Source organism: Hemibagrus wyckioides, linkage group LG09 (genome assembly GCF_019097595.1).
Source record: "Hemibagrus wyckioides isolate EC202008001 linkage group LG09, SWU_Hwy_1.0, whole genome shotgun sequence".
In the NCBI taxonomy this organism is placed as follows: domain Eukaryota; kingdom Metazoa; phylum Chordata; class Actinopteri; order Siluriformes; family Bagridae; genus Hemibagrus; species Hemibagrus wyckioides.
In genome coordinates this window covers 20021634-20047766 of record NC_080718.1, presented here as the reverse complement: position 1 = coordinate 20047766, position 26133 = coordinate 20021634, and the positions used below count along the sequence as shown (strand labels likewise).

At 38.2% G+C, this 26133-nt stretch overlaps 3 protein-coding genes across 5 annotated transcripts; 1 reads left to right on the top strand and 2 right to left on the bottom strand.

Annotated features, from left to right (window-relative positions):
* Positions 1-383: 383 nt before the first annotated feature.
* LOC131358963 (proline-rich membrane anchor 1-like) lies at positions 384-10605 on the bottom strand. Its single transcript, XM_058398426.1, has 4 exons — positions 9920-10605; positions 8747-8888; positions 6687-6813; positions 384-1766 (listed from the first exon to the last, which is right to left on the bottom strand). Exons 1-4 carry the CDS (start codon positions 10010-10012, stop codon positions 1673-1675), a joined length of 456 nt encoding a protein of 151 aa, XP_058254409.1. The 5' UTR covers positions 10013-10605; the 3' UTR covers positions 384-1672.
* Positions 10606-15983: 5378 nt separating this feature from the next.
* LOC131358927 (protein FAM181A-like) lies at positions 15984-17903 on the top strand. The gene is made up of 2 exons (XM_058398363.1): positions 15984-16123; positions 16531-17903. Exon 2 carries the CDS (start codon positions 16582-16584, stop codon positions 17410-17412), a length of 831 nt encoding a protein of 276 aa, XP_058254346.1. The 5' UTR covers positions 15984-16123; positions 16531-16581; the 3' UTR covers positions 17413-17903.
* Positions 17904-17918: 15 nt separating this feature from the next.
* Positions 17919-25712, bottom strand: asb2b (ankyrin repeat and SOCS box containing 2b). 3 transcript variants are annotated; one of them, XM_058398361.1, is made up of 10 exons: positions 25613-25687; positions 25286-25376; positions 24120-24200; positions 23680-23843; positions 22945-23100; positions 21978-22223; positions 20712-20883; positions 19654-20254; positions 18850-18997; positions 17920-18715 (listed from the first exon to the last, which is right to left on the bottom strand). In XM_058398361.1, the coding sequence occupies exons 2-10, from the start codon at positions 25291-25293 to the stop codon at positions 18537-18539; spliced, it is 1755 nt and encodes a 584-aa protein (XP_058254344.1). In that variant the 5' UTR covers positions 25294-25376; positions 25613-25687; the 3' UTR covers positions 17920-18536. The 3 variants fall into 3 exon arrangements, with proteins under 3 accessions (XP_058254343.1, XP_058254344.1, XP_058254345.1); XM_058398362.1 differs by lacking the exon at positions 25286-25376 and having other exon boundaries at positions 17921-18715; positions 25613-25712; XM_058398360.1 differs by lacking the exons at positions 25286-25376; positions 25613-25687 and having other exon boundaries at positions 17919-18715; positions 24120-24780.
* Positions 25713-26133: the final 421 nt, after the last annotated feature.

The following is a 26133-nucleotide window of genomic DNA, read 5'->3' as shown; positions in this document are numbered from 1 at the left end:
TGCAAACATTTCTCATTTCTCTATACAAAATGTTCTAGAAGATTAGAACATTTTGTAATTTGGCCAGAGTATGTCATTTAAGACATAGCATAATTCATCCAACTGTAATTAGAGTACTTGGATCAGACAACAGATATCAAAACATTCATTTACCCCTCATGACACATCACTGAATTGGAAGCAGAGCTATCCGTTTGCAAGGTTTTATTTCTACTATGTATAAACATATTTAGTCACTCTTGAGGAGTGAATAACAGTCCAGAAGGTACAGTATCTTGAAAATCACTGTTTACATTCATGCATCATTCCCTCTCTTTTTGTACATATAATACATTTTATATATCTTATATATATATATATATATATATATATATATATATATATATATATATATATATATAGTTGTTTGAGATTTTTTAGGATACAGTGCAGATGAGAACAACTTTCACAAGTGTAGTTATATAGACAGAGAGACAGCACTCAGACACAGAACATGATGTTTGAACCATTAATACAAACCAACTGTAATGCATATAATGCATATAGATACGTATTATACTGTCATTATAACATCAGGAACATTACAGACATTCATTATCTTTCTGATGGCAGCCTACATGAAGTTTAGCGCACATGAAATCTTTCTTGCAATCATTCATCAGTAAAGTACTAATGTTCATCAGGCATCTCAGTAGACTTTTGTGGAAGGGCCCTTGTCTGGTGGATTGTGAAGAGAACAATTAGTATGTAATCACATCTGAACATGAACGACTGCCTCCTGCATGATTGTCCACTGTCCTTGTAATCACTAGAAAGTTGCACAGACAAAGGAGTGTTTAGAATGCTAGCCTTAAGGAGGATACAAGACAGGCATTTTAGTCTCATCGCAAATATGAAACCATGCTATACCACAGACATAATGCAGAACACCAGGAAAGACCTCCAGGGTTCATCCTTGAACGATGATGTAACATGTTGTGTAAGTATCTGTGCATAGGCTTGTCTCAATGTTATATCACATAAACATTTATAAATACATCACAAATATGAATCCACAGCCTTGACTGTGCAAGGCAACCAATCTTTTGAACATATGATAGTATGAGTACAAAATTTCTACAAGGAGGTGTGCACAATAAACCATGCAAAGTCATAGATACAGCTGAACAACAGCCATTTCTTTTTCTTTTCTTTCTTTCTTTCTTTTTTTTTTTTTTACATCTTCACATTAGAAGACATGCAGTGTCCCACAGCAATGTCGACAAAATAAATAATCATAATTTATTAAATAAATAGAAAACGCTATGCGTAGAAATCAGATTTGAGACCAGTGCATCAAAAGTAAAATAAAGCATCTGGTATTATATATTAGTATATTAGCATTGAAATAAAAAAAACAAACAAACAAAAAAAAAAAACATGCAAATATATGTCATTGTCTTTATGCCACAGTTTGTCAGGTTGTGCATGGAAGTGGATCTCTGAGAGAGCAGAGCAGTAGTGTAACAGCCCAGGCTGCTGTCTTCCAACAAGTTAACCTTTGTCTTGCTTTCCGTTCTTTGCTTTGACATCGGAAGTACATTTGGGTTTGCACTTCTGCTGCACGTTGGGTCAGTGAGTGCTGAGACTGCAGCAATGCAGAGACGTCATTAACTCTTAATGTGTGTCAGTTTTACACTACAACGTTATTAGTGGTCTTTTTCTTGCGGCAGCTCATGGCATATTCTCCACGACTGGTGCCATTTTCCTCTTTTTTAAGAGGTTTCCTGCAAAAGAAACAAGGTGCTGATTCAGTTCATTTCTTGATCACAAGCACACACACACACACACACACGCACACACACAAATGATGGAAATAATGCATGGAGCCAGGCTGCTACAACAATTTTATTCCAGCAAATAACAAAATGATCAATCTTATAGTCCTCCTACGGTCTCTCTAGCTCTCTAACATGAACAAGGAACAGAGTTTGCTACGCCCACATGATGCTGGATGTCTCTTGGTCTGCGTAAGACAGTATTACTCAACATGGACTATTCATCCTTCCCTTCATCTCCCTTTCATTACCTCAGTTGTTATTATATTTCTCCACTGCACTATGCCTTATATGCCACATCAGGCATTAGTCCTTTTTTGCCTTATGTAACATAAAACTGAGCTGAATGCAGTTAGCGCAGGTATTGCTTCTCATACAGTTTGCTCTACTGGTGTTCAGACAGTATGCTCTACTGGTGACAAGATCCCTAAACCTACATGAGAACATCCAGGAAAGAAAAGATCCTAGTCCAAATTTGAATGTATGATTGTGTACAGAGGCCTGCTTCTCTAGGACAGCTGTCTCAAACATGTGCTTTGGTCCTTGTGAAGAGCTGAAACAGTGCAAAAAATAACCCAGTGTAAAACTCATGTAAATTCAACTTAATGTGTCTCATTGATTGATCCAGATGTTTTTGGATATCAACTGGAAACAGTGGTTCATTAAATCATTTCTGCAAAACTTTCACAGAAGGTGTATCGATGTATTTATTGATTTTCCTCAATAAGAATTGTTCAACTGAGTGTTTAACTGTATTTACACCCCAGTCTATTGTTCGTTTGGGCGTCACATGGTCCTTGTACCATCCAGACTTCTCAATAATGGATGCCATGAGTTGACAGATGCCATTTGGTGACACAACCCTTCATAAAATCGATAAATATTTCATACCAAAGCTGTTCGACTGCAGAACTCTGTTTGAAGTTTTGAGGAGATTTCTGATGCCAGTGCTGTGCTGTTTAAAACACTTGGAACAGTGTTAACTAGGTGGGTGGATGATTCTGCTAAAATATTAAAATCACAGTTGTGTTACAGTTGTCTTTCATATACACATACTTATGTATCTAGGCCTAGGTCTAATATCAAATAATAAATTCAATAATTAAGCTCTGAGCTTGTTTATTTCTGTGAATCTGCTAGCAGCTGTACCCTGGATTTAGTTCATGGTGATGTGAAGAGAATTTCTGTACTTTGTCATTGATAAATGACTAGCCCAAGAAATATACACAGACATACAGCCTTAGTCAGCAGAAGTTTCTAAAGCAGGTTTTCTTTTGACAGTAGCAATTGAGAGGGTTGGCCCATGGCCAGGTCAGATATATTGGGAAGACCCAGTGGCTGTAGAGACTATAACACTTTCTCTTATATGTTATTGACTGAGAGAGAATTTCATCTTTCTGGTTTTCCATTTTATTGCCATATTTTTCTTCCAGCACTCTGATCTGAGAAAAAAATACTGGAAACCTTTTCCAATGTTTAAGTTATTCTTGCATTTAAGTGTTCTTGCCTGAATCATCTTGAGTTTTGTTTGTGGTCTCAAACTGATCATAAATGTATGACTATGTTCTACCATAAAAGATTGCGTACATCACCAAAGCCCAGACTTGCCATCTCTCTCTAAATTCAGTTCATATTGAACTTTCGATCCATTTTAACCTTTATTCTGTGCATCTAATGAAATGGTTAGCCTTCCTTCCCTGTACCTGACATATACTTTACTTTAGCCTGTTGGATTGGATGTGAAGTGTTTTCTGTTATTGGAAATGGGATTGCTGTCAGATCAGACTGAGTCCAGTGCCATCAACGCTCTGCAGCTTATTTATTTTTCAACCCAATAGAGAGAGGAGGGCAAACAGGCTTAATAATTGCGAAATGGCCTTCACCTGAACCATGAACCCAGAGTTAAGGACAAAATTCCCGCTTCTCAAAGTATTCAGGTATCTTTCTAAAGAAACTCATTGAGCTCACTTGCATTGCAGATTTAAGTATTTAGGGATTTATTTTAATATTGCATCTGGACAATTAAAAAAAAGGATTATACAGCTATTACACAAGTCATGTTGCTGTCTTCTCTCCATCCAGTTGATTAGCAGCTCAAACTAACAAGCAGTCACTTAACCATCTGTTTTTGCCTTGGAGGCATATGGCCAGCTTTGATTTGAACCATCACATACTATAGCTTTCTTTCTCTGAGATTTTACTGTTACATGGCATCAACACTCCAAAGTAAATCATTTTTTATTTCAGACATTAACATAAAACCATAATCTTACTTTACCATAAGTTAAATGTTCAGTGTAACACTAAATACTACTGCTTCTGTATATGTTTCTTCTATAGAAACAGAACAGCTAATTTAGCTGATTCAGTTTAACAAAGGATGTAAAAATTGTGCTAAGTAATATTAGACCTTGCGTATACATATATAATTTTCCAAGGACTATTTCTAAACAACCCAGATACAGTAGCTAAACAACACCCGAGACTTTATTAAGATACATGTTTCTGTGCTTCAACTGGAACAAACTTTCCCACTTTGAATCATGTAAATGAATTAATACACCAGCTTATGTGATTGAAATTTGACAAATTTGGCACAGATTAATAAAATCTTACACCTTTGCAAACAACTCTGGACCTGCATAACATTACAGTATTTTTTGTGTGATTGCTTAGGCTAATTAAATGTTTTTTAAATCGCTCTAAGTAAAATAAAAGTATGAAACATGTCAGTGGAGTATTATGCTGCTTATTCATTAGTTCAGAAAAAATAATCCCAGTGTTGATTGTGCTCTATGATTGGTCCATCTGATGATTGGTAGAACTCTCAAAAGGACTGTACCTTGTAAGTGCCAGCCTTGAAACAACAATGAATATGACCTGAAATGTAAATATGAATATGGCTACCTCAAATGTAAACATACTGGCAACAATCTTATTCAAAGTGCTTTGAGTAGTCAGTCTACTGAGTAGCCTAATACAAAACATTATTACACAACTAGTTCAGCTTGCTGTTACAATTATGGTAATTGGTAAATATTGTAAATAAATTTATACATTAATTGTATGTTTGTTAAGTTATTAATAATTGTTTGTTTATTCTTTGTTTCTAGGTCTACCCACCTAGTTATCACTAACTTCTTAAATGAAATTTTGTTAGCTAGTTAGCAGCATAGCTATCTGTGGTCATCAAGGAGGTAGATAGTGCTTTCCTCTAAGGACTACACTGCCCTGTGATGCAGAATGAACAGCTGTTATGGTTGTGAAATGTTGGGAGGAAAAGGAACTGTTTAAAAGCTTACAAGAAGGATATGACTTTATTGTGGTTTATTGCTATGTAGTTCTGACTGCTCTGTTTTTTGTAACCAGTAATTTATAAGAAGTGATTCCTGATAAACATTCACCATTTATCATTATTATTTGATGCACTATATATATAGGAGCCAGGTTTCTTCTTCTTGATAGCACTGTTGTGGTTTATTTTGTGTTAATGACTGACTGATAGTACATTACATTTATGTAAACAAGTAGGGTCATTTCAGGATAGATCTTGAGCACTAGGTCCCTAGTTTTCTAGGGTGTAATGTTAGGTGACATTCTGAATGTCCTGTAAAAAGTAGGTCAACTGTAAAACTTTCTTCTTTTATTGCTTAACATTCTTCTTGATTTTGTGCAGTATTTTGGCACAATGTCAGTTCCAATTTTTGTTCCAACATGCATGCATGAAAAATGTTTACCTGCAACCAAATACAACGGCCATATTAATTCATAAATGATCATTTGAGTTCAGGATTTCAGCAGCCGTGTCTCTGGAATAGATGTGCAGTGTTAAACTGAGGATGCCCCTGGGCTACAGAAGGCTGGAGAATTGCCATGATGAATTTCAAGGCCAGCCACACATTATTTCTGCTGCTTGCATTTGCCCCTGTCTTTCTCAGAACACAGGGAATATGTCCTTGTTGAGAAATGGCATGATAAGACCTTAGGTGTTTCATAGCCTGTGCTCATAATGTGCATTTTTGCAACCTCAATGTAGTACATGTTTTATCTTTGTGCAAATAGTCAACAGATTCATAACATTATTGCATGAGAGGTGTTAAAAGTACAGCATATGTTCATTTTCTGGCTGGTCATTCAAAGTAATACAAGAGAAATGGTGAAATATTCATCTGCTAGAAAGCTGTCTCACTGAGATAATTGACTGGACAGCTGTTAATGAACTAATGACCATTTTCACAGTGAAATACTTGAAAGAATATCTAATGTAGCAAGCATGAAGGCTGAAATTTGTCCTTGTTATTAGCTATTAGTATCTAGGCATGCTGTGGTGAAAGCTCTTTATGGACTATCTGTCTTATCTATTTAACTGTGTATATCACTTCTGTGGGTCAGGGCTTTTTCTTGAGGTCAACACTTTTTCTATTCTATCACTGTAATATGAGATAGACCTACAGTGTCAACTTTATTCAAAATCCACCGAGATTAAGATATTTATACTAGACAATGATATAGATGGGCTAAATTAGCCAGAAAACCAGCTAACAGGACTATAAAAGGATAGACAGTACTACCTAGTCTATATAGAGTTGCAAAATAATCAACGACAACTCCGGGTTGCTGTAACATTTAACAGATGCACTGATTCTGAGGCTGATACTACATAACTGAATCACAGTAGTACACTGATATTGCTGGAAATGCATGGAAATTTGATGCATTTTAATTTGGGCTAATAAAATAAATCCACACATTCAGTTTGTTACCAAAAAAAGGCAGATATTTTCCCACATACAACGATTTTCCATTAAGGTGTAATCAATGTACCTAAAGATACGTTTCAGAAACCAAACCAATAAGTGAAGTGAATACCGTTTAATGGCCTTGAAGCAGATGAGAAGAATTAAAAGCAGTAAGAAAGCCGAGGTGCACCCTACTGTCACAACCACAATGAAGTCCATCCACCATGGCCTTAGCAGAGGAACCGGAGGCTCAGCCACTGAAAGCACAAACAAAGTGTAATTCTCTTCAAATGGCATTAGTGGATGAAGAGTAAAAAGGCATTCAGTTTTGTCAGTCATTTTTACTAAGAATTTCAATGAAAATTTAAAACTGCCTTATCTCCGTGTGTGCATTCATTCTCTCACCCACACACAAGATCATAAACATTTGCACACACATTACTTAAACAGAAATCAATTATTCTTTTTCTCTGGGTTTATTTCAGAGCAATAAGTAATGGATCACTTATATCCACACCCAACTGAAGACAACACTGTACACAGCAAGCATGAGATACAGTTTTACGGATGGTAAGACGAATTAGCAAGAGGAAATAACAAGTTAGCAAGAATTGGCAAATGCAAAGAAAGAGAAAAAGGAAAATGACGCAACATCAGAATGAATAAAACCAATTTAAAATCTTTAACTGTCCAATCGGTTTTGGGAAACCATTGCCACAGTAGCCTCACATTCCTGTTTATGGCTGATGGGAGTGGAAATTAACATGGTCTTCTGCTGTTGCAAGCCAACTGCCTCAAACTTCAAGCTGCTGTGTGTTCTGAGATGCCTTTCAGCTCACTACAGTTGCAAAGAATGGTTATTCCTGTCAGCTTGATGAAGCCTGGCTGTGCTTTTCTAAAATCTCTCATCAAAATCTATTGAGCATAAAATCTCAGATCAGCAGTTTTTTTTTTTTTTTTTTAATGTAACCAGTCAGTCATGTCAACAACCATGTTATGACCAAAACGACCAAGATCTGAGATTTTCATTTACCGCATTTGGCAGAAACCCTTATCCAGGGCAAGTTAAATTTAATTTCATTGTATACAACTAAGCAATTGAGGGATAAGGGCCTTCATCAGAAGCCAGCAGTGGCAGCTTGGTGGACCTGGGATTCAAACTCACAACCTTTTGATCAGTAGTCCAACACGCATTAACCACTAAGATTTTACTTATTCTGACGTTTGATGTGAACATAACTAAAGCTCTTGACCTGTGTCTGCATGGTTTTACACAATGTGCTGCTGCTACATGATTATCTGTATGGATAATTATATGAATAAGTAGGTGTACAGCTGTTCCTATTACAGTAATATGGGACTGTATCCACCATAGGATTTAAGATGTAGCACCTTCTTGTGTATGAATGAGGAAGGTCCCCTATTTAAAAGGATTTCCATATTATCTAAACGGATAAATGACTGGTAATTTGATGTCGAGTAATATAATGCTGTAAATGCATTACTATATACAGTTGAAAGTATAAATGGTTGGGTCTTTGCACTTCACAACCTAGAATACACATGCTACAGTTTTTCCAATAGGCTCTGAATATCCAAGTTGAAAACACATGCAAAGTTATTTTAAAATCATTGTTGCTCTTGGTTTAAGTTCATGATTTAGACTGGTAAGTTGGCTCAATTTATTTTCGATATTGAAACACTAATATAATTAACTCATCTTAATGAGTTTTAATCAGAGGCTCCCCCAGGGAAAGCTGACTACAGTGCCTGGCAGAACAGCATGCATACATTTCACAAGCTGCTCCAGGCATATGGGGAACTCCCTAAGGGTAACCAGAACGTGATTATTTCTCTGTTTGTACAATCACTGCATAAGAGTAGAAAGATTTTAATTTCTGCAATAGAAGCAATACTCTCCAAATCATGTTCTAGCAGAGCTAGAGTGCTCAGTGGCGTAAACTCTATAAATGCTTAAGCAAGGCTCTCTATTAGTTTCCTGACACATGATAATATACAAATATACAAACACTGAATTCAGCCTGCACTATTCACTTCTTGCACTGCAGTCATGGCAAAAAATATTTATTTGAACTGAATAGATTGCAGCATGGTTGGCTTTGCATCCCTGCTGATTCAGTTTATTGTCAAAATGTGTGGGGCAACCAAGAAATGCGTACCAGTCCCTACCTGTGGGGATGAGTAGCCGAGGAGGGGGAGGAGGTGGAGGTGGAGGAGGTAGAGGTGGGTAGTATCTGCAGTGGCACAGCGACTGGCAGTGTTCACCTCGTCTCTGAGAGCCAAGCTGTGAGCATGACCTCTGAAGCTCAGCCTAAGAGGCAGAGACAAGAGTGAAGGAGATTGAGTAGGTGGCAGTAGGAGAAAATGGATGAGAGGAAGATGAAGAGAGATATATGCCTCCACAGACCATGCACATACAGCATGATAAGTTGTGTGGGCGGGGAGGCAGGCAGAGTAGATCTACTATGATAGTGAAATTGCCTGCATGACTGTGACTACACAGTGCCATAGTTGATAAAATGTCGAAACACAAAAGCTGAGAGATGTGTAGATTGATGAATATGATTATTTTTTTTCACACACTCGTATTTGATTAGATCCCCAGAGTTGAAATAAAAGTGAAAGTGCTTCACATACAACTACAGTCCAACACAACACGGCATAATTCAGCATTGTGAAATGCTTTCTAAAAGAACCTCCCACCTATAAAGTGGGATTTTCTGTGCTTTCAGAAGTGCTAGTGAGAGGCCTTTGGGATATGAGGAGAATACATTACACTTGACCCTTCACTAGCCTGCAGGTTCTCGCTATTATCTGTGTGGGCATTGGTGTTCATATGTGGACTTTGGTACATGGTTTTAAAAGCTGATTTCCAACAAAAAAGAGTCTTTTCATGTCTTACTTTTTGCCATACATCAATATAAACCAGACACTGGTAATAGATCCAGGATTTATTTTAAATATTTGATATGCATATCTGAGAAAATGCCTGTTTGATTCATGGAAAACACTTCATGAATATTTTTGCATCTTTGCACATACATGTCAGGGAGGTCTATTGCTATTGTTACTCTACCACCTTGCACAGTTTGAGAAATTACCTGCTTGTAAAATGATCAGGTGGGTTAGGAATAGAAAAACTTGAACCTGTGCAGTTTGAGAAGCCCTGCTAGAGTAAAGTTAACTGCACCCACTAGCAAAAGCTCCTAGTTTCTCAGAAATGAAACAAACAACACAACAACCACGAACTTAACTCGGATCAATCTCTTTAACCTCTTGGCACAGTGGACGGCTCGCAAAACTCCGTGTGATGGTCAAAAATCAGCCCAGAAGCCAACCTACCTGGCATAAAAGAAGAAATGACGAGAAAAAGCAGTGGCCTAACAGAAATGGCCGAAGCCTTGATGTGAAAGGTGTTCTGTCTCGACTATGCATCCCTCCTTCGCTCGGCTCGTAAACAGATCGGCGTGTGAGCAGGCGGAGGGCGCATAGAACTGGACTGATGGCGATGCGCCTGGTGGAGTAACGTTACAGGACCCAGAGGACACCTGAGTACTTCATGCCAAGGGCATCCACACGAATGCAGGATTCAAGATAGGCATAATACTTTTTTATTTTTTCACAATTTGGCAATGTCTTCCTTAGAAACTTTCCCGAGTTGAACGTCAATCATCGTATCCATGCAAGTCGCAGGTGCATCTCCTCTTCATGTGCGTCTGCTTCCTGATTGAAGCGTGTGTCGCTCCACAGCATCTTCGCGATTTCTTTTTTGCTTGTGTAGTGTGAGTAAATGTGCATGAGGCAGACGAGTCGAGTGGTCAGATGCACTAGGTGGATGTATTCCCCTCCGCGTAATCCGCAGGAGCTACGCATTGGTCTTTTCTAAATCACGTTTCATGTCCTAAATTCTGAAAAAGGCGATTCCGGGTAAAGTGCCCTGATGTCAGATGAAAATAAGTTGGAAATCAGGAAGATGCTCGCGTAAAGTTCATGAGGCGCGGCTCGTGCGCACGAGAGACTGTTTGATCACGCGCGCGCGCACACGCACGCATGCACACACACACGCGCGCACACACACACACTGGCCGGAGATTTGTGATGCTGGAAAGGAAGTCCAGGAAAAGATGTGGCTGGTGCAAACAATGGTTCAATAAATCAGGCAAAGTAATAAACGAGGTAAAATACTTTTCAACTGCATGACTCCACTATTTTTATATTGCACCACAGGTTTAATTACCTTGACGTTAAACAATCGGACAGTGGAATGACCTACATGGCTTAAAAGATAAGAATATTCCAAGAGAAGATGGGGTTAATCATAAAATACACAAGAAATCCAGTACAACCATGGTGGAAGAAAAAATGTGGGGGTCAGAAGAGTTGAAATTTTCATATCAATAAAGCATTTGGTCTCTGTGATCTTTAAAATACCACCAGAATACAACAAGTCAAGGATGGATCTCTACTTTCCTGCATTCCTTATAATTTAGTAACACTTACTAATATTTAGCTTCTAGTCATGGTTTATGTTTTGGAACTGTGATTTTAGAGGAAGCAATTAAAGGATGATCTAAATTTATTTGGATTTTCGGTTTCAAACGCTCACTAGGTTTGGCTGGACTCTAGTTGAACTATGTTGAACTCCAGCCCTCCCAGCTTAAATTTATGTACACCATACACAGTCTGATCATTCCAGAGATCCACCATGCTGTGTGCTTCCTCATGTAAGTATATCCACTCTAGGGATTGCAGGTGTAACTTATTATAAACCTGCATGTAAATAAGATGATGACATTCCATAATGAGCTGTGTAATGGATGGAGTTATGAGAAGTCCTGAGAAGAACAAGTGGCAGTTCTTGATTCATTAACACTACTTGAGCTACTTGATAGTACTTGATTTGCAGCATACACCTGACGATCTCTTCATTCAAATGGCATGTGGTAGCTTAGCAGCTAAGGTATTGGGCTCCCAAAGTCAAAAGGTTGTGGGTTCAAATCCCATGTCCACCAAGCTGCCACTGCTAGGCCCCTGAGCAAGGCCCTTAACCCTCAGTTGTATAAAATGAGATCAAATGTAAGTTGCTCTGGATAATGTTGTCTACTAAATGCTGTGAATGTAATGTAAAATGTTCATTGTCAAAGGAGGAGAACTGATGTCTGATGAAAAAAATATCACAACACAGAGATCATTTATATTTCCATGGGTATTCTTGTATATTTAGTCCATTATCAACTTTGTGATGCTTGTGAATAATGCTAATGGGGAATGACATGCTATCTGACTGGGTGGTAGCTGAGTGGTAATGGAGGTGTTTTGCAGCCTGTGGTCAGATATGAGCACTGCTAATGCTCTTTTATTAGGGACTCAACATCTATGAGCAGTTATAATGAGCTATACTAAAGATATACACTTTATTATTTGTAGTTCATTTTTTTGTATTTCATTTATAAGGACCCTCTCTGTATTTCTGTTTTTGGTGTATAGTTGTACAGATATAGAAAATATCTTCCACATGATTTAAGATGATGCATATATAAATATATATATAAACCTGCAAATGCCACGTATGCCACATGAGTAATAGTTATTCCAGAATGCCAAAATGTCATAGAATGCCCTTTAAAAACATTTTAAGGGCAAAGGTAATGAAAAAAAGCCTTTTGCACAAATCTTGTCTAGATTTATTTTATTTTGCATTTATGTCTGTACTAAAGCTTCACTGCCATTTCACATGTGTGGATTCAAACTGCCACAGAACTGCAACATATTAAAACCATTACAAAAAGGGAAGCTGTGCGTTAGCTCACATCATAAGGCTGCAAGGCATATTCATATTCCATAACCAGCTTGCATGTTTAGAGACATGCTGGCTTCTGTTCAGTACAGGGGGTTCCAGCTGCTCCACACCATATGCCATTCTCCACTCATCCCCTTCACCTTCTAGACAGACAGATCAGACACATCTACACTGAAATGAAAAACAGAGACCTAAATATTATTGCGTTCATATAAACTGCATTTGGAACAATGTGATTTGTTTTTATGGAACCAGTTCATTTGTATTCATTATAATAGAGATCATTTGTTTGGGTTTAAGTAAAACGTTTACTTACTTTTTTGGAGAGGAAAAACATAATCATCATAACACATCATAACACACTTTTTATGATTTACTTAACTGGTTTTGCTGGTTAGCTTTTAATAACTTGCACAGGATTTTAGCCATTGATACATTATGTAGCTATTGTATGCCTTTATTTTTATGGGGAAGTTCACTATCACTACTAAGTTTTGATCAACTTGAAAAATCTTACATTTAATACAAATAATCTCTTAGTGCTCCCACTCGTATAATGGGACAGATTCGACCTAAATGTAGTGGCATGCAGAAATGTTCACTGTAAAAAGGCAGCTCCAGGGTACAAGCTTTTTAGCCAGTGTCTAAAATGTGCAAGCAGAATAACAGAGCTGCAAGGCCTTTATGTTATTAGTGATAAAGAGAGAGGTAGACCTGACATTTAGAACTCCTAGCCTTGCATCAGCCTAATCTTATTTTGCTCCAGAGGATGGACCCAATAAAATCACTGCTTAGAAATGCAGAGGTCTGCCAGGTACCCTGTGTAACTGAAGGTCTCCGAAAATACTATTAGTGTTGGAGGAGATATGTGTCAGCCTTCCCACTCTCAAGCAAGCACTCATAGTCAAAAAGAGAGAGAGAGATCTATCCTTTGGCTGGAAAAGAAAAAATGAAATCAAATAAAAAAAATATATATATACTGGTATACTTTTTGCTATTGTCGAGTCAAGTCAAGAAGCTTTTATTGTCATTTCAACAATATAAATCTGATGCAGTACATAGTGAAATGAAGCAACATTTGTCTAGGACCATGGTGCTACATAAAACAACACAGATATAAGGACTGTTATTTTTATATGATTCTAGATATTTTACATCTATCAATAGATCTTTTATATATTTTATATATAATATTATAGATATTTTGTGATATATTTACTTAAGGTCATGAAAAATAAAGGAAAAATCATATTATATTATATATTATTTGAGATAACTTTTGGGGAGAATTTGATTGCATATTGAATACAATTACACAGACCTTCATGTTTTGGTGCTGTATTAAAGACGACTTGTTATTTTTGTCAAAGCAATGCTGCCCTCTAGTGAGAGATATCGGTAATACCTTCCCTTTTCAATGCATACACACAATAACCTAATAGCATTTATATGTGTTTCAAGGAAACCCCTTCCATCAACTTATTATTAATGTCCTACTTAATTGCGAATGATGACAGAGTACCTTGAAATAAATAGCTACAGCTGTACCAAGTTTCAGAATAAAGATATTTAGAATCAGTTTTAGTATTGTTATCATTTGGTTAAATAATCTAAAGACTTAAGAATTATTATTTACTAAATAATAATATTAACAACAACAACAACAACAACAACAACAATAATAATAATAAAAATAATAATAATACACACAGTTTTAAGAAAAATGCATACATTCGTTGGCTGCATCAGTATATTTCTGTATGCTGAGTCTCCAGGCTTGCATTAGGCAAGAACGAACTTGATTTCTTATTTATCTCCCTTCTTGCCACTCTTCCATAAAGCTGAACTTTATGGAATGTCTGAGATATTCTTAAGAAATTGCTTGATGAATTTTACTGTTGTTATAGAGGTCTAGATTAGATTAGAATATATCAGATTTTAACCTGTCCTTGAACCTATTGCAGACAGTGTCTAGCTTGAAACAACAAACAAATAACTGGATTGATAGATAGAGAGAGAGAGAGAGAGAGAGAGAGAGAGAGAGAGATAGATAGATAGATAGATAGATAGATAGATAGATAGATAGATAGATAGATAGATAGATAGATAGATAGATAGATAGATAGATAGATAGATAAGCAGTTACTGTAAGCATTATCCATAGTGTATTTGAGTTAAATCCACTTTAATTTAAAGATGAATCAATCCTCTGTCTTATAGACCATCCATCCATCTTCCTCGGGCTATCAGAGTAACCAGAAGGGTGTAATAGCCCTTACTTTTTCCTTTCGTCTCTTTTCTTTGTCTCTTCAAAAGGGAAGGAATCACCCATACAGCCTTGAGAGGAGTGAGCTATTGTTTAATTGGCCTTTTGAGATGGTGAAAAAAAAGGGAAAGTGGCAATGCAGTCTTGTCAACGAGCTTCAGTGCAGCAGATTCTGGTACATAATTCAAAAAGGTGGCTTTAAATACGTCTTAAAGATATATCTGTCAGTAATAAAATGTAAAAAATTGTGAATCTTAAAAATAAATTGTTTTAAGTTAAATTGCTTATTTTATTTTACTGATAATCAGTGGTAAGATATACACGGAAATATTATGTGTAAATAATTACACATTATACAGTTTTTGCTGCTTTGTGCTATAGGGACCACCATGCGAAGTTAAAGTTTTGGGGCATGCTTTGAAGAGTGCTGTCCAGACAGCTGCTTCCTCACACCACTAATAGGCCTCTGGAGAAGGAGGTGGATAGGTAGCCTTCTCTCTTTTCCTCTTCTCAATGTGGGCCGGAGCTCAATTAGCATTTCACAAGTCCCTTTTTCCTCTTTTCTGCCACGACCTTCCCCGCGGAGCCCGTGCTTTTTTTTTGCGCGCGGGGATTGTCCTGTTTGCGGCCCTCGGCGCCGTTGGCAGGGTGACAGTATTCGAGTGTGCAAACTTGCGCTATTGTCCGCGGGCCAGAAGGAGTCATGGAGACCCCGCTAATATGACACGGGAAAATGTTTGCTGATGGCAATTCTATGGGCTTTGTCTAACTCTTTCTCCTTCACGACGACTCGATTTAGGTCTCTAAATGTTTGCCTACAAATGCGGGGAGTGCTATCCAAGCTCCTCCGCCTTTGTCCGGCGAGGTTTGAATGAGTAATTCAGCTTTTGTGCGGCTCGATTGAGGGGGCAAACAGAAAGACAAGATTCTTGAGCGCTCAAGCCCCCTTTCCATGGTTATGCCCACCTTTTTAGGACCCCCCCTTCAAAATCCAACTGCTTCTGACATCACTCTTAGGTGGAGAGGAGAGAGTGTTAGATCGGAACAGTTAAAAGTGGCCCCGAAATCCTAAAAAGCGCGCTTTGTGCTTTTGCCCTGAAGCATGCCAGCACGGGAACCAAGCGTTTGATGGTTTTAAGCTACCCATAAGACGTTGCGCACCGGGCAACTTTTTTTTTAAACACTTTACCATACTGTGTCTCGAAAGTATCCGCCTAGAAAACAACAAAGAAATATCGCAACTATTAGTCGCTTCATCTCTGGGGATTACCATGGCAACAATATGCGCGGGGAAAGAATTCGCTGGCGGGGAGCGCGCGAGCTCATTGGGGGGCATTGAGGGGGGATTGAGGTCGCTGATTGGCTCAAAGGAAGCACCATAACTACACGAAGTTTATATTCATTCAGCTTGCTCAAGTGGTTAAACTACTGTAGGGAGAGGGCAGCCAAGCTGGACAGCGTTTCTGCACAAAAAAAAACAGTGAGTTCTGATAGAGATCTTTTCAGATGTTTGTTTTTTGATTAAGTTTACATCAATAAGTTGGCATCTTTAAGAACAAACATTCTCAACTGTGGCGTTTGTTTAATTTTTTTTTTTTTTGCTTAATGGTTCCCTAAGGGCGCAATCATGTTCTGTTAATTGAGCGTCATCTGCCCTAAATTTATTATTACTTGCACCTTATAGGGTTCCACTAGGAACTGTTGGGATTGTTAATTAATATTAATTAATGTTCTTTTCAGGAAGCATTTATGTTTCAATTTCTTTTCGAAAAAGATCCTCAAGACTCTTGAGGTGATGCAGCCCGAATTAACTCGCCAAAAATCGTCCAGGAGTGTTTGGTTTTTATATGGAGAGAAATTCAGGTGTATTCCTTTTTTTTCATACAGAATGGCATTTGTGGACGCGGAATGGCTTAAAAGATAAACTCTGGTTAAAAAATGGCAAGCTCTGACAGCGAAGTGAAAACCTTACTTAACTTCGTGAATTTGGCTTCAAGCGACATCAAGGCGGCCCTGGACAAATCGGCCCCATGTAGACGCTCCGTGGACCACAGGAAGTACCTTCAGAAGCAGCTAAAGCGTTTCTCGCAGAAGTGCCCGAGGACTCCTCGCTGCCACACACACAGAATCAGCGAGTCCGGTGCTGCTAAACTAACCGAAGACAAGCGTGGTATGTTTACGCACGAGCGTGCTAAAAACCTTTTGAACGAAAAGCAAAATACGCATACATGTGGAGAAGAGAACGTGGATGGAAACCCATACAGTGAGAACCGGAGCGCACCGGGTCACATTCCCATGCGCAAACGCCAACTCCCGGCTTCCTTCTGGGAAGAACCGCGCTCCTCTCACATCAGTTTTGAATACGCGTGGAAAAGCCACTCGAGTGGGACTGTAGGGTATGGATCTGCCGAGACTGATGGACAGAAAAGAACCACGATTGAAGATGAACTGAAAGCTAACTCGTGGTTGCGCGTTCGGAGAGGATCTTCTGACCTGGAGCCTCTTAAGGTGGATCTGACCTCCACCAACGTGGCTCTGTGCGCATACTGTCCACTTCAGTGCCACGGACACCGTCTTCTCCACAGCCATCTAATAACACCACACAGTGCATTTACCGAACCGGGGCTAAGGGCTAAAATACCTGCGAATGAACTGGACATGCAAAAAATCAAGGATGGACTGAAATACCGTTCAACGCACGTCGTAGTCAAACCAATTCCAACCAAACCGGTCTCTTCGTCCATTTTCAGTGTGTTCGGCTTTATTTAGGCTTCTGCGGGTATGCCTGGACATTACTGTCATAGATACAAATGTCAGAGACCACGAACTGTAAATATTTGGCCATTTAAAGAGTTAAGTCTGTATACATTGTCTTGATATGTAAATATTGACGGCATTTAGAAGTATTAGGCCTGTCAATGTCTTAATGAAGCACTTAAAGGGCCAATAAACATGTAGCATGCTCAGAAAAAAAGGTATACTCTCATGCCACTTAGGCTGGGTTTAGTCTAGCGTTTACAAGACTGTTTTAGAAACTTTAACATTTCATAGATTATTAACATTGTTGGAATTGTAGTTGAAATACTGGGGTTAAAATATACATCAGTTTGGGTTTATGAGCGCTAATGTGTCTGTACAGAAAAAAAGGGACATTTCATAACACAGGCTATTTTTTTATAGAGTTTGATTTAAAAAACAACAACTTGGTAATACATGTAAACTTTGAAATAGTCATCATGATTAGAAAGCACTACCAGCTACCTCAAATTATTCAGTTTCAACAAAACAATTAAAAAATATGACTTTAATATTGTGTGTTCATTTTCACAGTTTGAATTTATGTACGCTTTCCTCACACGTCCTATAATATTTTCATCTTGTACTTGTCAGTGCATAAATCCAGATATCATCAATACAGTAAATCCCATCTAAAGAACACATCAAGGAAACTTCTGAACAAGGATATTCACATTAAGAATTCAGTACAGTTTTACCTGTAAAATTCACGCACTTCAATAAGAATGGCTTGATGTAGGGCCCATGATGTGGTGAAGAGTACTAACCCGAAAACACACACATCACATGATTGATAATGATATCATTTTCACTTAGGAGACTTTACATGATGAGTTACTGCTGTTTTTTTAGTCACAACACATGATGCTTGTTCAGTCTCTGTGTTCCAGTGTAATGATTTCAATTACTAGTATGTAGATCATCTCTTTTCAGTATTGTGGATAATAATTGTATACCTACTATTTTTTCATAAATTAGAAGTAACTAAAATTTGATCTCTCATCTCTTCTTATAAATATATAAAAAAAAGCTGTGTGCACAATCACAAAAACACCTCTGTCCAAAAAAAGCTAAGATAGAAATCTCAAGTAACCAATTTATGTGTGTGTTGACCCAAGGTTTAGGACTGTATATTCTGTAGTGCTGTCCTGTGAACAGCACAGATATTGGAGCAGTCTGCCTGGTAGTGGAAGAGTATTTAGAAAGGTTAGTCTCTGGGCCCCGACTTGCTCACGAACCTTCAGCCTGCACAGATGCATCAGTGGACGAGGAGAGGCTGTGGAGATGAGTTACACAGGTCAATGCAGTTAATGCAGTTAACTTAAATGCAGTGGTGCAATATGTAAACCAGATACATAGGAAATGGCACTGGTAATTGTATAAAAAAAGAAATTAGACACCACTACTCACATGCTTTTTCCTTAATGGCAATCCACTGTTTTGTGCTTTTTAATTGTTCAATGAGTTTGTAACAGAGTTGGACATTTCCAACATAATCCAGTAGCAAGGTGATAAGAGGTGCAGCCATATGACTTACAGAGGAAATCCACTCACAAAACTGGAGACGAAGATTGGGCACAATAAAAAGGTATTTAGAGCAGATATCAAAAGCATAAAATATATAGACTACTATGTAGAACACATTTAAAATATTTTTCAAATAAATTTAGGCATGCAAATTGCTAGGCTTACTTAATATAAAAACACAGGTTTACATAGAAATAAACTTTGTTTTACCTTTTGCAACATAATTTTCTCTGTTCATTTTAGTAATATAAAAGGTTATTGTGTAATTATATCAATAATATAATATTAAGAATACTTCCTATAAATCCTAAGGCATAAGCAAAAGTAAGCTTTAAAATTTTCAACAAAATCAGAGTATATATTAACCATCATTATCATATACTGCAGGAAAGAAGCACTCCATTTTAAAATAAATGAAACATCTGATACATAACCTATTTTTCAAGCTTTAATTCATTATGTAAAAACATTTTTAAATGAAACCGCTTCTACTTAATGTCAAATAGAGGGAGAAGAGGCTGGTGATTTATGGACAATTGTTTGCAATTGGGCTAATCTACATCTAATAAATGAAGGAATAGTACAATTTCAGTTTGAGTTAGGAATAATAGGGGGATTGATAAAATTACACATAGTTACATTATAGATTAAAAAATAATTGTAAAGGCTAAGTTACATTTTTTGTACCTGTAGATTTCTGGTTGCTGACTCCGTACAGATTGATTGGGATGAAAACGTATTTCCTGTCACTGAGTGAGTCCTTTGTCTTGTGTACACCCTTCTGCTTTGGTTAGTAGGTTGTTTGCTGTCTGTATGGTCACACCTGAAGCATTCCTGTGCTTTACATCCATTGTCCAATAGATACTGTAAAATTCCCATGCTATGGGAATACAACAGTACTCCTGGAAAATCAGTGGGATGAGCAGGTACATGAGCATTAACATCTGCTCCATGTTCCACCAGTGTGTATATAGTCCTAAAACAGCGCTGTCGTAGTGCGACTAGCAGTGGGCTAAGCGGGTCCAGGTTGGGGTTTGCACCAGCTTCGAGCAACAACTCAACAACTCGTGCATTACCAGCTGTGACCGCACAGTACAGAGCTGTGTTACGGTGGTCATGAAACATGGATGAGCGTTCATGGGACATCCTTGTGTTCACGTCACAGCCTGACTTTATCAAGAATTTGACAACATTTTCCTGGTTGAACTCAGCTGCCAGATGAAGGGGAGTGATGCCACTTTGTCGTATCTTCGCACGGCTAGTGACAGGCAGCAGTAAGGACACAATGCTAGGAAAATAAATCAAGAAAAATTAATAGTTAGAATAGACTGAATTTCTAATTATTTTTATCCCATGTTGACATAATAGACGCAATTAAAGTCTTGAATTTAAGGATAATTTCAACACTTTATATTCTGTACAGCTTTAGGATCACTTTTGGCAGCTGCATCCTAAGGCAAATGTTTTGTTTGCATCACCTGTCAAGGCAGGCACTGTCGATATAATACACTTTGTCACACCACCTGCTCTCCCACCCCACCCCCATCACCCAAATGTCTTGCTCCCCCTAAAAAGGGTGCCATGAAATGGAGTCAGTGTTGGGTTATGTCATACTGCTGACATACACCTGTTGCTGACAACAGTTTCTACTACAGCTGCCTTGAAGCTATTTTAAAAGCACATTATTATTATTAATGTTCATAACAACTTATGGATAATACAAAGATATCTGTATTTGTGCTTACTCTTCATGGCCATGCTGAGCAGCAATGTGCAAAGGCAGAAGTCCAGTTTGGGAGCCTTTGTTGGCATCTGCATGATGTCTGAGCAACAAGTCGACTGTGTCTATATGACCATGTTTACAGGCCTCGCTCAGAGCCGTGGTCCCTTCACATGATTGTAGGTTCACATTAGCACCTTTGGAGATATAAAACAGCTGAGTTATCATGGCCTTAATTTTTCTAATAAGCTTTATTTAGAATAGCACAAGCCAAAAACAAAACACTTAAAATACAGACAGGTAGATAGGCAGGCCATAGCATTGTGATAAACCTAATACTTCTGACTGCTTATGTATACACACATATGTGATGGATATACTGATACTGTGCTTATAATATGGTGATTAATTGTGTAATACAAGGCATTCAACAAGTAATAGAGCAGTAAAAGACTACCCAAGTAAGCAGAAGTAGCACAGTAGTTTTACTTAAGTTTGGATATGCATGAAAGTGCTTTCTACAGTACAGTAAGGACATGCTGTTTGTCTGCTGTTTTGCATGCTGTTAGCAAAGTTGGTAATGTGCCACAATTCTAACCTAATCTGAAATAAATATATTAAATAATAATAACAAACTATGTTTCATCTTCTTCTCCTACTCCATCTTCTTAAAATGTAAAAAATAACAAGTGATACAGTGCTATTTAGACCTTTTCATGATATCCCATGTCTAATTGTTCTTGCTGTTTACATAAATTCCACATACTAATGTGTATATTACAAGCTTTTGTTTCCGATGTGACCCAAGAAGGATTATTACATGTAAGAATTGTGCAAACACTGCTATAAAAGCAACTTCCTGTCACTGTAGCTGAAGGTAAAAAGTCTTGCTCAAGGGAACAAGAGTTTGACTGCCTCAGAACCTTAACTTCAGAGAAATACCCATCCACTACCAGTAACCTGATGTCACCTGGTGTGAAATGTACTGAGAGGACAATAAATAATTAGGTACTTCTCAGCTAATCTGCTCTATCCATGTCTGTTTCTGATTAGCTGAGGTGTGCTGTATTTATAGCGAAGGCTAGGAATCTTGCAGTGCCATTTTCACCCACAACAGCTAATTAAACATTGTAAATAAGCACTGCCAACTTGGCATATGACATATTACACCTACACTCCAAAGCTACTGAAATATCGGAGTTTGTCATCTCTGCCAATAGACCTCTTCTCAACCTACCAATGATGATAAAATAAGTTAAACATTTTAGGTCCAGGGTTTATGTAGGCCTACCTTTACTAATGAGGTAGTTCACAATCTTTGTGCTGCCATGCCGAGCTGCCTCTATAAGTGCAGTGACACCGTAAGCATTGGTGGCATCAATGGCAGCTCTGGCCTGAAGAAGAGCCTCACAGAGCTGTATGTTCCCCCGTCTCACTGCTTCATGGAGAGCTGTCTGGCCACGATGGCAGCGCTGGTTTACGGAACCTCCAAAGGCCAGGATCATCCTCACTATGTCAATGCTCTCATTTTCACAAGCTGAAAATACAGACAGAAAACAAATGAATTGAAAAACTGTGTGCCTTTGTTATGCTGTAGAAGACTGGTGTGGTTGGTTCCCCATTTTTCCTTAGGGTCCCTGCATATCAGTAAATATATTTTGACTGATCACATTTCATTTTTATGATGAAAAACCTTTTCTGCATTTACATTATTCAGGAGACACCTTTGTACAGAGTAACTGACAGAAGTGCTTTGTACATGCAAATGTACAAAGCACATCAAAAGTACATCAAAACCTCAAAACATCCTCTTGCTGGTTTAGGGCAAAAAATACCAATCAGTCTAACAACACCGTACAGGTCACTAAGAAAGCACAAGATGAATGTTTTTAATGTTCTTGATTTATTCTACTAAATAGTTTAATGAGTACAAAATGTCTGTAAATCATATACTGTGTCTTTCCTATTAGCAAATTTGGACTGAAGCCACCACTATCATCAAAACTAACTGACAGTTTATCTTTTGGAAGTGTGGTGTTCATTCATGCATTACAGTTCCAAATGCTTGTAGAATCCTGTTACACTTATGGATACAGTACATATGTAGAGAAAAACACCTATTTGTGCTGTACAAAAGCCTTCTGAGATAAGTTAACAATGCTTACACACTAAGCACACACACACACATATACACATGTATTATACTCACACAAGAACACACTATATTGATGTTGTTTATAAAATAATGCAGCCCGTACCTTTATAAAGTGGTGTCTCTTTGTTTTTATTGCTGATATCTGGGTCTGCACCTGCCTCCAGAAGACACTTCACACACTCCAGGTGCTTCCCATCAGCTGCAATTAGAAGTGCAGTCTGCTCCTGGAGAGTGCGTTTATCTACTGAAGTGGGTTTAACTGTTTTAACCACAACATGCACGCGTGCGCACACACACACACACACACACACACACACACGTTTGTCATACTATCCTGGAGGACCCCCAGTAATATTAAACATGCAGTCAAGTACACATATGTCTAACTTAAACTTAACCTCAGTGAGCAAAAGAAAACTTTTTGGCTCTTTAGTTTGTTTGTTTTTTAATAAAGTTGCATTTTGAAGCGGTTTTCCTCTTGGGGATCAGCCAAATGTCCCAGAAGGTCATAACAGACACATATTCCTACCCTTGTGGGGACATGCAAGAAAACGTGCCCTCCCCCCAACCCTCAGAACCCTGTTCTCAGATTAAACTTATCTATTTTGCACAGCAGATGATAAAGCCAAAGACACAACAGTCGTTCAACTTGCTGAGCAAGTTTATCTTTCCATGTAAAATTCAGCAGAAACAATTACAGCAGTAAACTCTGTTCCGCTGCAGTCTCAGGCTGCCTTTGCTTTTTTTTTTTTTTAATCTGTCTGAGTGGCTAAGTAAGAGAGACTTAACATTTACAGTAGATCCTGTACAATTGTAAACATCAAGAAAATGTGTTTACCTTTAAGTAAAGCTTTTACACAGGCATCTTGGCCATAATACGCTGCTTCATGTAGGGCTGTCCAATCTTCCACTGCACTATGGGTTTGGATGCATGATACAGATGTTGCTAATTCAGTCACTGTCTGCACATCACCTCTCCTAATTGCCAGCATTATGGGCTCCCTGGAAAATGTATATAATTGGACCTTCGATGGCATCATTAGATTACAAATGCACATTACATTGGAAGTTCTTTGGAATACTGGATTAACAATGCTTTTTAAAAAAATCCTGCATTAAGAAATCTAACCTAGATGTCACTGGAATGATCAGAAGTAAATTGCTGTAATTTGACTCAACTGTCATCACATGAATATCGAACCTGCACATGATTTATGTACATAAGGCCAGCTGGATTAACCATCTGCATTAGACAATAGCCACAAACAAAGGACTCACTGTGATGAAGCTGCCGTGACGTCACCGTGGTTCTCGCACCGCGCTCCGCTGTCAAAACCCTGCCGGTGACTCTTCACACCACTGGAACGGAACAACGAGAGATATTCCGCATAACTGAACCGAGTCATGTTCACATAAAGCAAGCGACAGGGATAGAGAGCGCGATAGAGAAAGAAGAGGCAGAAACAGAGAGAAAGAGAGTGCAGGGGCTCAGCTGTTGTGCCGGAGGTAATTTTAGGCATTGACATGTGGGGGAGGCCGCTGAGGTTTACCATGTATGAGCAGCTCGCACTATCAAAATGACATCATGATGTGGGCGTGCTTTGTACTTCTGTTTTGCTTTTCGTGTTGTTCCGGCGCAGGCTTGCTGATCATGCCATCACCACGATGCGAGTGATAAACCTTTTAGATAGTGCATAATTAATCCCCAGAGTATTCTTGCTCCAGACTTCCATTTACCTCTGCAGACATTCAGCAGTGTACTGAATGAATGGCATTAATGGCACGCAGCTTACACCCAGGCTTCCAACGAATTCACTACAATAGTCGAAAGTAAACATGATCACCCTTTATAAGGAAATGAAAATAAAACAAATACCTTTTAAAACACGGAAAGTATTAACTTTACATTAGCAGGGCTGCATTTTCTGTTGGTGTTAACGTTTATACAACACGTTTACTGTGCAAAACCTGATGTTTCAGAATTCTTTAATAGATTGGAGAAGCTTGTATTTTTATTCATCTTTCTATGACCCATAGAAGCCACTAACAAAAAGATATATATATATATGCAAAAAAAAAAAAGCAAACATGTAGCCTCTTGAATGCATTTCAAGAAAGTAGAAAATCTGTGTAATGGGACATATCCATTTCCAGTCTACTGCTTTAAGCAAGCTGAATGTCATTTTAGGAAGTAGGCCAACAGGCTGTGATAGGACTGATAACAGATTGGCCTTCCCATAATTAGACTTCTGAAGATAGAACACAATTGTCAAGAGACAAAGTTCTGGCATTTCTCCATCTGCAGTGTATTCAGAAACCCTACCATAAATCATAATAGACAATATTTATCTTTTGTGTGCAGCGAAAGGGATATAACTGTGATCTAGTCGGAGATCGGATCTTCTTGTAGAATAAAAATGCAATGTTAATCTAAAAACTCTTACCATGCCATTTATAGCACCTCCAAGTTGATCTACTGGGAAAGCTGTGACTATTTGTAAACGCCTCACACCTTCTTATGAGCACATCTGGTGGCTGTTTAAGTAGATAAATGAATGCAATCATAAACCTCAATCAGGAATTCTTGTACTGTAACATCTTATCATATTATTTCTCATTCGTAGTATTTGTGCGATTGGTTTAGTCAATCGCGTCTCATTGCACATTTTGGAGCTGATATGAGAAAATAAATGCACACAGAATTGTTGTATGTTAGAAACAAGTAACACCACTTAACGCCTGAAGCACATTACTTAAATGATAATACTTACATATGAAAGAAGACCTTCAGGAATCTCTGTAATTGGTCTCATCCAGCGCATCTGTCTGAGTGTGCATCTGAAAAACCAGTTTCACTCCCTATTTGAGCTGAAAGGACAAGCTTCCCCTGCCTGATCTCAAATACCTTTTAAGGACATGCTCAGCATTGCTTAGGCTCATTTGCCTCTGCACTACCACCCGTGCACTTAACTGTGCAAAACTAAATCGAGAGGCAAAGCTAAACAATGTGGTTACTATTAGATGAAGTGAAAAAGGCATGGCTGCTGGTGGGCCTTTTGTTTGAAGCATTATGTGATCAATCAAGATCCAGGTTAAAACATGGCAGTAGCCGGACTGGTTAGGTTTGAATAAGTGTGAAGATACACTGAAATCCCCTTTAGGTTGGATTTACTCCTAAAATCCTAGTTTCCTAGGGCTTTGGATAAAGCAGTTACTAAAGATGTATAAACACGTCAGTGCCACTGCTGTGTTGAGAATGGTCCACGGTGTTATATAACACTATATATTGCAT

Excerpts from the sequence above, each read along its gene's own strand:
- LOC131358963 (XM_058398426.1), bottom strand. The coding sequence starts at position 10,012 with ATGCATAGTCGAGACAGAACACCTTTCACATCAAGGCTTCGGCCATTT. Across the intron at positions 6,814-8,746 it reads TCGGCTACTCATCCCCACAG|TGGCTGAGCCTCCGGTTCCT; the intron begins GTAGGGACTGGT and ends TTGTGCTTTCAG. Across the intron at positions 1,767-6,686 it reads TGCTTCAAGGCCATTAAACG|GAAACCTCTTAAAAAAGAGG; the intron begins GTATTCACTTCA and ends TTTCTTTTGCAG.
- asb2b (XM_058398360.1), bottom strand. The coding sequence starts at position 24,394 with ATGGTAAACCTCAGCGGCCTCCCCCACATGTCAATGCCTAAAATTACC. Across the intron at positions 23,101-23,679 it reads TGTAAAAGCTTTACTTAAAG|TTAAACCCACTTCAGTAGAT; the intron begins GTAAACACATTT and ends TGGTTAAAACAG. Across the intron at positions 20,884-21,977 it reads GAACTACCTCATTAGTAAAG|GTGCTAATGTGAACCTACAA; the intron begins GTAGGCCTACAT and ends ATATCTCCAAAG.
- LOC131358927 (XM_058398363.1), top strand. The coding sequence starts at position 16,582 with ATGGCAAGCTCTGACAGCGAAGTGAAAACCTTACTTAACTTCGTGAAT.